At 34.9% G+C, this 14,902-nt stretch overlaps 1 protein-coding gene across 1 annotated transcript in view; it reads right to left on the bottom strand.

Moving 5' to 3' along the window:
• SEL1L2 (SEL1L2 adaptor subunit of ERAD E3 ligase) overlaps positions 1-14,902 on the bottom strand; it is a 110,940-nt gene that overhangs the window by 42,140 nt on the left and 53,898 nt on the right. Inside the window, exons 5-7 of the mRNA XM_035005820.1 lie at positions 1,462-1,515; positions 962-1,021; positions 790-871 (exon numbers count right to left, since the gene is read on the bottom strand). Coding sequence (XP_034861711.1) covers positions 790-871; positions 962-1,021; positions 1,462-1,515 — 196 coding nt within the window. The remainder of the gene's footprint in view (positions 1-789; positions 872-961; positions 1,022-1,461; positions 1,516-14,902) is intronic.

The following is a 14,902-nucleotide window of genomic DNA, read 5'->3' as shown; positions in this document are numbered from 1 at the left end:
TCCTTAATTACTTCCTATGAATAGTCTGAAAATAAATATAAAGATAAATATGTTTGAGTAAATCTAACAGAGTATGCAGTTTGAAATATATACATATATATATAGTAATTCCAGTTATTTTCCTCTTTTCTTTCTCAGATCCTAATAATGCCAAAATGTGTATTTAGATATTATTCTGACTACAGAAATTAACCATATGGACCTTACCTTATTCACTTCTTGGAAGACTCTTATTTAAAAATCTATTATGTAGTCTGGTTCAGTGATGTGTAAGATGAAATGTTACATATGATTTTGAAAATGATTCTAGAAACATATATTAATCTCATGCTCTATTCTTTGTAGACAAAGGATAGGGTAATAGAATAATGATTAACTTGAATTATTCTCAAGTGCAGTGATAGAGATTGATAGTGTATGTATCTTACATCCTTTTCTTCAGGAATTTTTAACAAACCATCCCATATACTAAGTGTTAGAATTAGAAAAACTGTTTAATATTTATTGATGCTACATTCAAATTCTCAGTTGAAGGAAAGCACAGCACAAGAACATAGGGACATATTTTGACAAAAATAAAAGATAAGCACATCCATTTAAAGCCTTTGAAAAGTAACTATTAAGAAATCGGAAGACTCTACATTGTATTAAAAGAATTATAACAAATGTTAAAAAGCATAGTCATTTAAAAAACATAAACATTCATAAATATACCAACTGGCATTGATTTATTCTTCTAATTGCTCAGCAAGTCTATTTATCTTAAAATAAATTATGTGGATTACTCACTATAATCTGCCACCTTCTTGTAATGATTTAGGGCAACTTCACAATTCTGTAGAACATTGATTCCTGACAAATATCTGTATCCCTAAAACACAGGCATATATACTCTTAATATTCTGACAGTGTCGTATTTATAACACACCTTTTAGGCCCAGGAATTATTTAATTTACATACCAAAATCATCTGGGACATCATGCTTCCTCCAGCACTTCCAAAGGTGTAATATATCAGTGCCTAAAGTTAAAAAAAAAATCTGTATCTATATCCACCATCTAAATTTAAAGCTCAAACCAATCATTGTTTTATTCCTAATCCAGCAATGAACCTTGAACTACTCCAAAATAAATTGCAAATTTTGTCCTCTTAATCTGTAAAAATGGCTGACATTTTTGGAGGGTTTAGTGAGCTCTGGAGTCTTTGAAAAGGGCACTGTATAGACATTTCATTTAATTATCACAAAATACCTATGAAGTAGATATTATCTATCAATCATGGCAAACCTGAAATATGGGACATTAAGAAACTTATGGTATTTTAACCTTAAACTTCTGACTATTGAGCTGGTGCTTTTAGCCACCACTCTCAAGTGAGCTCCTTTGCCTAAAGAGGAGACTATTCAATGTCCCTTTTTAAAAAATTCAGTTTTGTTCCAGAAAAAAATAGAATGACCTTACCTTGGCTTGATTGTATTCCATTCCTATTCCATAAGAAGACAAAAATCCTAATGCCTAAAGCCCAAAAGAAAAGGAAAACTAAATAAATCCATTTATTTCACAATTATTCTTATTTACATTGGTAAAAGATATTTTAAATGTCTGCTCCATAATAATTTGTATTGTTACTTTATTTCTTATCCTATAACAAAATGCCTTTTTACATTTTTGCTAAGTCTGTAAGAATTTGGAAAAGGTAATAGTGGGAGTTTTGTATAATACATATAAAAATAGGCTAACATTTACTGACCTTTAGTACAAATTATAATAATAAAACATTATAAACCAATGCTTTTTATATGCTTGCTATTCTTGTCAATGGAAAACACTTTTTTCCTTCAACATTTTTTTAATTTAAATTTGAATATTTTTCTTCATATTTTTATTTATTTATTTTTAAAGATTTATTTATTATGACAGAAAGAGAGAGCAAGCACACAAGCAGGGTTATTGGCAGTCAGAGGCAGAGGGAAAGGGAGAAGCAGATTCCCCTCTGAACAGGGAACCTGATGTAGGGCTCAATCCCAGGACCCTGGGACCATGACCTCAGCCGAAGGCAGACACCTAACCGACTGAGCCACCCAGGCGCCCCTTCATGTTTTTAAGAGAAGATATGATGATCATTGAACACTACATCTAAAACTAGTGATGTACTATATGTTGACTAATTGAATTTAAACTAGAAAAAAAGAAAATATGATGGATATAAAAAATCCAAACAGGAAGAACTATATTGAATAAAAGTGAAAGTCTGATCACATAGCAAGATGGTGGAATAGGCAACCCCAGATCTTGTTCCCCTATAGAGACATTGACTTAGCAACAATATACAGTCCAAAAAGTCTTTGAGAACTCTGGAAACCAGTTAAGAAATCATAGTAACCCATAAAAACTCAAAGCAAAGAAAGAACAATCCAGTGAAACAAATAAGAAAAGCCAATTTATTTAACCTGCAATTGCTCCTTCCCCAGGCCAGCACAGCTCAGTGTGATGGGGAGAAAAAGCCCAATTCAGGGCTTTTCTCTTGGGAGGGAAAGAGAAGAGTGGAACTTAGGTCCAATGTTCCAGCTTTTGGGAGGACTGCCCATGAGTCTGATTTCTGTCTTGCCTGACTCAGAGTACTAATGAAGAACCTGTATACTTTGGATTCCTGGGGGGCAGCTGAGAACAAAAGAGAGCTCAGCCACTTGTTGCAGCACTGGAGAATGTGTAGTATATCACAGATAGAAGCCAGCACAACTTGGCACAATCAGCAGAAAGTGCTCAGCTTGTAGCTTCTCCCTTGGAAGGGAAAGAAGAGACTGGAATTAGGGCCCAATATTCTGGCTTTTGGGAAGCTGCTCAAAATACTTGTTTCTATCTCCTCTGACTTGGAGCACTGACAGAACTGGCATGCTTTAGATGCCTGGGGCCACAAGAAGAAAAGGGAACTTAGCAGCTTGTTGCAACACCAGAGAACCTGTAGTATCACCAACACACACTAAAGGGAGCAAAAGACAACAAGCTCCTGAAAAAGACCAACAAATCTCTCTAACTGGGAAATTACAAACGCAAGCCCAGAGAAGGCACACACCCCCAAAATGATTTGAAAGCCCCCCAGAATCTCTAACTATGCTGATTGTGAAAGTCTTCCCTGTATAGAGCCAATCTGTAAAGATGGAGAGGTGGCTATATTTCCAAATGCATAACCACAACAAAAATTAACAAGGCACATGAAGAAACAGGTAAATATGGTGCAATCAAAGGAACATAATAAATCTAAAAACACCCCAACCCTAAAGAAATGGAGATCTATAAATCACCATACAAAAAATCCAAAATAACTCAAAATGCTACCAAAAAAAGCACATATAAACAACTAAGCAAAATCAGGGAAAGGATGCATGAATAGAATGAGAATATCAACAAAGAGCTAGAGAAAGAAATAAAGGAAGGAAGAAAGAAAGAAAGAAAAAGAGAAAGCCTCCTTTTAAAAATTCTGGAGCTGAAGAATACAATAACTGAATTGAAAAATTCACTAGAGGGGTTCAAAAGTAGACTTGACTAAGCACAAGAAAGAATTAATGAACCAAAACACAGGTCATTTGAAATTATCAAGTCAGTGGAACAAAAAGAATGAAGAAAAGTGAAAAAAATCCTAAGAGACTTATGGGAAACCATCAAGTGGACCAATATACACATTATAGGAGTCAGAAGAAGAGTGGGGGAAAGAGGCATAGTGAGCTTATTTTAAGAAATAGTGGCTGAAAATTTCCCAAATCTGAGGAAGGAAATGGGTATCCAAATTCAAGAAGTTCAATAAACTTCAACTAGGATGAACCCAAAGAGGTCCACACCAAGGTCACGATCCCAGCGTGATGGGATTGAGTCCCGCATGCAGCTCCTTGCTCAGCAGAGAGCCTGATTCTCCCTCGGCAGCTCCCCCTGCTCCTACTCTCTCTCTCTCTGTCAAATAAATAAATAAAATCTTAAAAAAGAAGAGTGAGAGATGAACATAATTATATGAGATAAAATGGACTTTAAGTCAGAATATGTCACAAGAAACAAGGTAAGGACATTATATGGTAATAGGCTCAATTCACCACGAAGATATAACCATTATAAATATATATGCAACAGTTGAGCACCTAAACTTATGAAGCAAACATTGACAGAACTGAAAGGAGAAATAGACAGTAACACAATGATAGTAGGAGATTTTATTTTATTTTATTTGAAGATTTTATTTATTTGAAAGAGAGAGAGAGTGTACTAGCAAAGGGGAAGGGGCAGAGGGAGAGGGAGAGGCAAACTCCCTGCTGAGCAGGACCCTGGCATCACGACCAGAGCCGAAGGCAGACGCTTAATCAATTGAACCATCCAGGCACCCAATAGTAGGAGATTTTAATGCCCCATTTTCAATTATGGATAGAACAACCTGACAGAAGCTCAATGAAGAAATAGAGGAGTTGAACAACACAATAGACTAAATAGACCTAACATATATATAGAATACTCCATCCAACAATAATAGAATGCATATTCTTTTTAAGAACACATAGAACATTTTCCAGGATAGACCATATGTCAAGTCAAAAAACAAATATTAATAAATTTAAGAAGACTAAAATCATACCAAGTACCTTTTCTGAACATAATGGAATGAAACTAGAAATCAATAGCAAAAAGAACACTGGAAAATTCACAAAGATGTGGAAATTAAGCATCACACTCTTGAACTACCAATGGGTCATGGGAGAAATCACACGGGAATTTAGAAAATATCTTGAGGCAAATGAAAATTAAAAGGCAACATACCAAAACTTATGAGATGCAGCAAAAGCAGTACTAAGAGGAAGAGGCATAAAGCACTTCCAATGGTGAAATATGTTGGTTGTTTCAAGGAAATGCTTGTTTGAGTTGCAAGCTGAAATAGCCACTTTTTTCATGGAACACCATCTTTAGTTGAAGGAACAATGGATCAGCTATGTTCATTTAGACTGGCAGACATTTTCTTGAAAATGGACAGTAAGCCTCTCACTTCAATAAAAACTATTGGAAGTATTGTCGCCAATGATAAATTCAAGCTTTTAAGCAAAAATTAGAATTTTGGAAAGTTTATATCTGCTACCATGTATACCTTATATCTGTTTGACACCCCAATACTTAGACTTTTCACGATGGTGGTATTAACAAATGTAATTTTGATATTGTATGATGCAATGTGTCAAGTTTGGAAGACTTGCAAAACTTAGTGAACTGATATTTTCTAAATAACCAATGCATGATGTTATAAAATCCTGTCTAGGTAAAAAGAGTTTCCATTCAAAATGCAAGATAGACCAGTGATTTTAATGTAATAGAATATGAAAAGTTCATTATATGATTTCAGATTCCACACTGCAATTAACCTTTAAGAAGTTATCACTGTTGAGCTTTGATATAGAACCAAAGAAGAATATCTACAATTATCTGAAAAAGTTGTTAAAATACTCTTACATTTTCTAGGTTTATTTTCTTTTGCTATTTCGTTTTTCTTTTAGCTTTCTGAGATATGTTTTTAAGTCTCTTATTTATTAAAACATTTAAAGCTGTATATTTTCCTCTATATGTGGCTTTAGCCACATTCCTTAACTTTTATATGTAGTGTTATTGAGTTCTTAATATGTCATTTCAGTTTCCATTTTATCTTTGCTATTTGCTAAAAATTAGGAGATTGTTGAAATTTTATAGTTGAATTTTAAGCTATTTTTTGTCAGTAATTTTCAGTTTCACTGCTTCTAGTCAAAGAATGTAGTATCATTTCTATTTTTTAAAGTAAAGTAACTTTCTTCTTTGTGTGATAATTTTTTGAAAATAACTAATTTTTTTGCTTTTTAATTTTGTTTGGGATGATCTTCCATATAAATCTTGTATGTAGATGTGGTCAGGGTATGTGTTTTTGTTGTTGTTGCTGTTGTTTTGTCTGCCTGGATTCTCTTTCTGAAATCACTTTCCTTCTGTTCTGAATTCATTCGGTTCAACGTGGCTCCTCACCGCTTTCTGAATCTAGAGGGCCACATGACACAGGCTCAACCAATCAGATTATTCTCTTCCTGGATGCAGTGATTGATTAGGTGTGGTTCTTGTGAGCTAACCCAACACTTTTGCGGATATCAGTGGGAAAGAAACTGGCTTCCTTTACAGAGACTTCCAGATTTAAGGGCTAAAGATATCTAGGTTCGTTGGTGACTGTTTTTTGACTCCATGGGGTCAAGTCACTCAAAACCATCACAGAAAAAAGCGAAACAAAGAGAAAGTATGTCTTGATGTCTTCATTCTGGCTTCTGGATCCAGAGTATCTAGAGGCAGCTACAACTTCACAGTTAAATGAGCCAAAAAATCGCACTTTTGTTTAAGCCAGATGGGTTGTATTTTCTGTGCTTAAAATTCAGAGAATCCTAATCAATTCAAATGGACATCTCTGTTGCTGGGAGGGAACTTCATTAAGTTAGTAGATACACAGTAAACCAAAATTAATCTCTGTATAGAAGTTGTTTAAACTGTATGGTAGTTTGGTGCTTAGCAAATCACTCCTTCTTGTACCACTTTCTGCCTTGTAGACATTTGAGGGCAGCCATTTGATACCTGGTGTTCTCTCCTACAAAGATTCCCTATTTTGCCTTCCTCAGGTGATATATTTTAGGTAATACTCATCATCTTCTGTGTTCTCTGAATTTGATCTACATCATGGATGCCTTATTTGTCATAGCCCTGTTGAAACAAAGTAGTTACAAGTTTCTAAAAAAAAAAAAAAGAAAGAAAGAAAAGAGATATCCCAAAGTCAGTGAAACTGCATCACATTTTATCACTAAATTATGTGCAAAAGGAATGGCTGTCATAAGCCAAATTATCCTACTAAACACAGGAGGAATTGCCAAATCCCCAAGAATAGATGAAAAACTAATGAATAATGAGAAGCTATTACGATTAAGGTGTTCAACATCAAACATTGCCAGGAACTTCTCGCTAACTTTGAACTGAACTTCCAGCTATGTGTGTTTCGATCGAAGAAAAAAATAAAAGCATAAATTTAGTCAAATTGGAAAGTGTCAGCATTAATCGTTGTAGAATGAGTCAGTAGTCTGGAAAAAATCCTGGAGGTAATCGAGGAACACTCCCTGAGGAAATGTTGCACTGCTGATTTTCTTAATGGTATGGAGAATGATATGCTGGAAGACAGTCATCAAGGAAGTGTTCTAAGTTGAAAACTAATTCAGTTAGACCCTGAATGAGAAGAATTTTGGAACACCTAAATTTATTTAACTTGTATTTACTTTTGTATGTAATTAAAGAATGACATGATAGAAATTTATGTCTAAAATGTCTAAAATAGCACTTTTAATAAGAATAGAACAAAAAATCTAATAAGAAAACATTATTTTAAACTTTAATTCACATCATTTATATAATTATATAACTTATATTTTAAAAATATATAACTTACTGTCGATGGTGTCTTATAATGGATAAAATATGGGATTATCATCTCTACCACATTTTTCAGATTTCTTAGTCTAGCAACCCTATAAAATAGAGCTTGCTTAATACAGATAGTTCTTAGTGAACTCATGCTGCTTGACAAATAGTACTGCTTCATTTTATGGGATTTTTAAAAACAAACATTTTGAAAGTATGATGAGGAATCTTACCATTAAATTCACCAGCACTATGCGTGATTTGCAGAATTTTATATCCTCCAAACCCTGTGGCTCCTTTCCTGCCCTCTTTAGTTACTCAAGATTACTGACAAATTGACAGTGACATATTTATAAGTTCTCTCAGTACCCAGTGATGGAACTGGATTGGGCCAAGAAATTTGAACCCATTCCAAATAGATGCTTGCTGCACGCTGCTTCATGTGCTTCTGAGAAGTGCATTCTATCCTTTTAATTCTGAATATAAGTATCCTTGTTCCAGTTACTATGGCTGTGTAACAAATTACCCCAAAACCTGGTGGCATAAAACAACCATTTATTATGCTAAGTGTTCTGTGGGTCAAGAATGTGGTCAAAGTAGAGTGGGCATGTTTTGTCTCTGATCCACAGTATGGGGGCCTTAGTTGGAAGACTCAAAGGTTGGGGGATAGAATCATCTGAAGGATTGTTCATATGCATGTTCGGCAGTTGATGCTAGATATTGGTTGAGACCTCAGCCGAGGCTGATGGCCAGAACACCTACATGTGGCCTCTCTGGTTATATAGGTTTCCTCACGGCATGGTGGCTGAGTTCTACGAGTAAGCATCCTGAAAGAGCTAGGCAGAGCTGTATCCTTTTTATGACTTTCCCTTGGAAGTGTAGCATTACTTTCACCAAACTTTATTGTTTGAAGTAGTCAAGAATCTCCCTTAGGTAGTGCAGGGGAAATAGACTCCACTTTTTAATTATGTTGGTTAGGGTGCTGAAATAGCATATGGGACTAGAAATAGTGCTGTGGACATTTTTTAAAAATATTTATTTATTTATTTATTTATTTATTTATTTATTTATTTATTTATTTATTTATTTATTTTGGGGGTAAGGGGCAGAGGGAGGGGGAGAGAGAATCCCAAGCCCATGTGGGGCTCGATCCCAGGACCCTGAGATCACAAGCTGAGCTGAAACCAAGAGTCAGACACTTAACAGACTAGGCCACCCAGGCGCCTCTCCTGTGGTCATTTTTAAGAAAAAAATTGCCACAATGCTTGACAAAAGAAGAGTTTGGAGATATCCCATTTCCTCTTAGTTATTAATCATTATGAATTAATGAATTTAGGTATATTTGAGGTATTTCAGTCCATTGTGGTAATTTTTCATTTTAGTGCTCAATTTTTCCATCTTTAGTCAATAGGAGCCGATTTTGAGTTAGCTCAGTATTTTGGTCATGACCATAGTATTTTCTGACAGCTTTCTTGCTATCATATTGTATGATATGATACTTTGTATCATATCAATATGACACCTTGTATGATAAAATGTTTCAAGAGCATCTTGTACATTTCTTGTCCCACATCCAGAATTTGACATTTTCCAAGGATGCTGGTTTCTTTTTAGTTGGAGAGGACTTCTGTTTTTTGTTTTAACACAATTCCTTCTTGGGGCATGATTTAATAAATAAATTTAAATTTTAATATATTTAAAAATACATGCATATTAAAGATTAAAATTTTAATACTTCTGACGGTTTAAATATAAACATCAATGCCCTGCTCTGTTCCAGGCCACTCTTTATTCTCTTGATAAACAACCACTTTTAATTATCTTAGCTGTTTTCTTCTGATAACTTACCACCATTATGATTCTTGATAAATTGTTACTATTTGCTGTTAATTTTTATATTTCACACATTATCTATAAATTTGCTATATTATAGATGATGATTTAGGTCATTTACATTACTTTTTCACTTTTTCTCCTTGCACCTCTTCTCGACAGAATCACAACACTAAATTTTTTGTCAGAACATAATTGTAAAAGTCTGTTTTGGTGTTCCTAATATTTTCAAAGTTCTACTCATAATTCCTGTTACCATTTTTAGAAGTTCATTACACACTCTTATGTATATTACTGATAATATATTTTTCCATGTTTTATATTAATGACAATCTGGTCTTAGCCATTCAGCTTAAGAGTTGATGAAATATTTGAAGAGCACAGGGTCATAGGCAGAATCTTGTGGCAGATTGCCAGAGACTTACTTTCACCTTGGCATCAACCCATTAGTCTACTCTTTATTTACTATCATCAAAGCCCACATTTCTATTTTTTCATCTAGTTCATGAGAACATCGTGCAAGGCTTTGTTAAATGTCTCCCTAAAATAAAGATACAAAAAGTCTGATAATTCAATCAAAACAAAATGAATAATTTCTTAAACTTTTAAGTATAATTTCAAGGACAAAGAACTATATCATTTTTAAAATTAGGGAACTGACTGCAGAGTTCAGTTCCCCAAAACATAACTCTAACATGTGGTTTATAAGTATAATTTGTGTAATCTATTTAATCCATAAATTGAAAAAAAAAATCTTCTATGTTTCGACCAATTCCTTTTTAGTCTCAACGGTTCCCTTTTATGGAAAGTTGACCATAAGGGCTATTACAGGGTTATTATAAAAAGGGTTATTACAAATGGAAGGCATCTGGAATCCTGGTACTCCTCTAACCCTTGTAGTTTATATTTAAAATGGCTAAATTGGCTCCTTTTAAGGATCTCTTTAGTCATTATTAGATTTTTATTTTTCTTGCAACTCTTAGCAATTTTTGATTCTGCTCAACTTAGAAACTGGTTTATTTATGCAGAAAGTTTGACGGCAAACAAATATACTGACCTTTATATAAGAAAATGAATATACTGTTCTATTCAGTTGAGCTTGTATTTTAAGATACTTTCACCAAAAGTGTATGATTTTGTGCACAGCTTATCACACTTTTTGGCCTGATTCTGCTGAAGAAATTTGTGAGTTGTGGATTGTGTGGGAGTTAAATTTCCATCCTGTGACTGGGGAGGGGAGCCTTTCTCTGTATAAAGCTCATTCTAGAAAGTAAGGACTGAAACCATGACTTTAGCAGCTTTAAAACCAGCCCAAAAGGCATGTTCCCTCTCTCTTTCATTGAAAAATAACAATGGGTGATTTTGAATTAATTCTTTGGAGGGCTCAACTTCCTTCCTTTTTCCCTCCTTCCCTTCCTCCCTCCCTCCCTCCCTCCTTCCTTCCTTCCTTCCTTCCTTCCTTCCTTCCTTCCTTCCTTCCTTCCTTCCTTCCTTCCTTCCTTCCTTCCTTCCTTCCTTCCTTCCTTCCTTCTAGCACTAAAGGAAGACAAAAGACGTTATGAGCTTTCATGTAGTGAATATGCTGATTATAGTCAGTGTTGTCCTATTCCTTTACACTTGCACATTGTCACCTTACAACTTTACAAAAGCAGTTTTAGGCATTTGATCTTTCTTCGGAGAAACAGCTAGATGAAATGAGATGGATTACAGAATGATTCAAGATTAATCCAGAACAAAAAAAAATACTTAAATCAAAAGAGAAGCTGTGTAATATTGATGACATCAGTGACACTTTCAGTGGTTTTTAAAGGTCAAGCTCTGCAAATTAGATGTTTATAAGACTTGATTCTGAACTCAACAATTGTGCTGTGGTTTGTAAGAAACTGTTATAATAGCTGGGATTTGAATGGAAAGATTTTAGCTTAGAGGATATTTTTTGTATTTCAAAGCAAATTACTCAGGTTCCATAATAACAATTTAAAAGTTAAATATTCCTTTTACTTTTTATATAGGAAATCATTGTTAAAAGAGAAAAGATTAAACATTTTTCCTTTAATTACTGCACAAGGCTTGAAAGCATCTGAGATCATTACTTATAGCTCAAATTGCATACCAAACAAAAGTGTGAATCAACCTTAATGAACAACTCAGATCCTATCTGTACCCTTAATAAAAAATAGCATTAACATCAAGATGAAATGCTCTACACAGGTAATCCTAAAATTATCGAAGTGATTATTAGGTTAATACTAAAAATGATTTTTTTTAGTGCTAATAACTACAGTCCTTCTACAAAACACCTCTAAAATTCACATCTAAAATAAATGAAAACTATGAGTAATCTTTGCCATTGAGATAGAATTATTCTAGAATTACAAAGCATGGAAAAACATGCAGTCACTCATATCCTCCTTAACATATCAATGAAAGTCATTTTTACATAATAGAATGGGTTTTCTTATAATTCACAGGAAACTTTTTGAACTGTAAAATAAGGAAGCACATGTGTCTGAATTAAATGATTTTTCTGATATCAAAGTAATACATATCCATGAATAGAAAATTTAGAGAAAAAAACCCAGTGAAGTATTTTTAAAAAGAAAATAGTTACAAATAATACCACCATTTAGAGATTATTGCGATTAAATTAAGTTTTTTTTTAAAAAAATAATTTATTTATTTATGAGAGAGAGAGAGAGTGAAAGAGCACAAGCAGGGGGAGAGGGAGATGCAGGCTCCCCACTCAGCATGGAGCCCGACACAGGGCTCATCCTGGACCCCAGGATCATGACCTGAGCTGAAGGCAGACGCTTAACCAACTCAGCCACCCAGGTGCCCTGGAAGGTATAGTTTCTTTGAAAATCAACACAATGGACTCTGTTCATAACCTTAAATGCTTTTGTTGCCCTTATCAGAATTCCTTTGATTTGGAATTTTGTGGGATGAACCATTCAAGGTACATGAAAGAAATAATTATGCCTCTTTCCCTCTATCCAGCTGCCCTTTATACATGGCCTGAACTTGCATTTTCCCCTGACCCCTCAAAGCCACTTTATAATATGGGTTCATCTCTTTTTCGTTTTTCTTTGTTAACTCAGATCTTTACTAGACTTCTGGCATTCCAGGCTCTCCATTTATTACATTTCAGTATTTCTGTTCTTCCTTTTCCCCCCAGAGATAGGTGTCTTCATTCTCTTCATTCTCTTTCTATCTCTATCCCTCTCATTCTTTTTCACTGCCACTCTTAGTATACATTTCCAGCTTCTTTAGCCACAATGGAGCTGTCCTTAACAATTTCGGGCAGTATTTCTTAAGAGTGCAGGCAGGATTCCTGTAACAGGGTGGCAAAAACAGCCTGAGAAGAAAGATGGTCACCCAGCCTGTTAGCCTATTAGTTCTCTGTTAGAGAGCTGTGATCAATACGGCATGTGGCCATCCTAGTCACAGTCATTGAACTAAGCATTGTTTGTAGCATAGAATCTCTTTGACTAGTTGTTCTTATACAAGGAGACAAATCAACTATAAGCAGACTTCCTATTGGAAACAGACTTTTCTATAGGGATAATAGGGGTGACAGCAAAATTTCAGAATATAAACCAGCAATCCAGCTGTATGTAGTACCAGACCAGGGTCGTGTAGGCTCCCTGCTCATCCAGATTAACACTTTGGTCACTAGATCATGGGGAGGTCAGGAGGAGAGGGGAATCTGAGTAAGGAATAAGGGTGTCCAGGATGTCAGGGAGAACATAGGAAGTGCTTGGGACAGAGACTTTTTGCCACCTAGTATTGTAGCATTTCAATAACAGTGTAGTTGAATTTTGCATATCAGGTCAATGTCAGCCTTCCAGGTGATAAGTTTGTCCTCACTCATATCTTATCTTCTTATCCTCCTAAGACCAAACACACACATATATCAGACAGATATCCCCATTTTACAATGAGGAAATTGAGACTCAGATAGGGCAGGCCACGAGAACCAGTGGTGAAGCTGAGATGTAAAGCCAGGACTGACTGACTCCAAAGACAAAGCCATTAGGACTAAAATCGTTACACAACATTATTCATTGATGTTCTTTAATATCTATCTCTAAGGGATTGTGCAGATATTATTCAGTTCTTGCAGCAACCTTATAAAGTAGTGTGACCTTACCATCAGTTCCCTTTGCAGGTTTGGGAAACCTCAGGTTTAGAGAAGTGACACTGAAAGAATGAAGAAGTTCGGAAGCTCATTAGGTTGTAGAATCTGGATTCACATACTGTCCCCCTTTCTGATTATAGAACCCCTGTCTGCTACCACGACGTGCTACCCTAAAGTCCATAATTGTACATTTTCAAGAACACTGTCCCAACAATACCTGCTTATTTCTGCAAAGATGGCTGTGATAATACATGGCCAGTGGTCATGCATTTAGGGTTTTTCTTCCTGGCACTGGATTAGCACCCAGCCAATTACCTTCTTCTACCTGTTTCTCCTTAAAATAAATGACAAACATTTGATGGTCAATTAACTGGGATTAGAGGGTGGTCTGTGGCCATGCCATGGAACCACATTAATCCGAGTATGGGGAGTGATACTCTGACTTAGGCCCTGAAATCCATGTGTTTTATGTACCATTTATGTTAATTTAGAACTTCTTTTCTGGGAGTAGTGTTTTGACCTTGTATCAAATACTTTATTTAAATACAGACAAATAAATCTTTTATGTTGCCTGTATCCAATATTCTAGACTAGGTACAAATGTCACTTTTTCCCAGAAGCCTTCCTCACCTGCTCCAGGCAGAACCAGTTAGACTCTTTTCTGTGCCTAACATAATTTATAACTGTAGTCTACCTAAATTGTGCCACAATTATGTGTTTATATTTCAGATTGACCCAGAAGGACTATGATCTATTAATCTTTTTCTACCCATCAGCTCAGATTATGTTTGGCACATCGTGTCAACAAAACAACTGTTGACTTAATTAACTAATTAATACTCCCACTAAAAAATAAAGTATATGTTCACTAGTTTGGAAAGGAATTCAGAGATATCATTTATAGGGCTGGATATGATAGTAATATTCAGTCTGTTTTGGAACTCTGTATTTGGACAATGAAAGTTTAAAAATTCTCATGTTATATAACATTTATAAATCTGTTTTACTCCTTTGTAAATATAATATTTTATATTTAATTGCAAAAAATTCCCTGGGGTAAAAATAGTATTCAACAACTTAATTAAAATTATACAGATATTTAAGATGGTGATATTGACGGGTGCTTGTTTGGCTCAGTCAGTTGAGCATCTGACTCTTGATTTTGGCTCAGATCATGAACTCAGGGTCATGAGATCAAGCCCTGTGTCGGGCTCCTGCTTGGTGGGGAGTCCACTTGAGATTCTTTCCCTCTCCCTCCCTTGCTGCCCCTCCCCTCCTCTCTCAAATAATAAATAAGTCTTAAAAAAAAAAATAAAATGGTGATGTTGATCTGTACATATTTACATGGCAAAATGTTTGTGATATATTATTGAGTAAAGAGATTAGGAAATAGCAATTAAAGTATGATCTTATTTTTGTAAAAAAAATTCTACATAGTTATGGGAAAAAATCTAGAATAATAATATTTATATCCTTTCTTTATAATGAATGACT

Source organism: Mirounga leonina, unplaced genomic scaffold (assembly GCF_011800145.1).
Source record: "Mirounga leonina isolate KUSES-001 unplaced genomic scaffold, KU_Mleo_1.0 Mir_150, whole genome shotgun sequence".
NCBI lineage: Eukaryota > Metazoa > Chordata > Mammalia > Carnivora > Phocidae > Mirounga > Mirounga leonina.
Note: the sequence above shows the minus strand (reverse complement) of the source record. Positions and strands in the feature narration are given on the sequence as shown.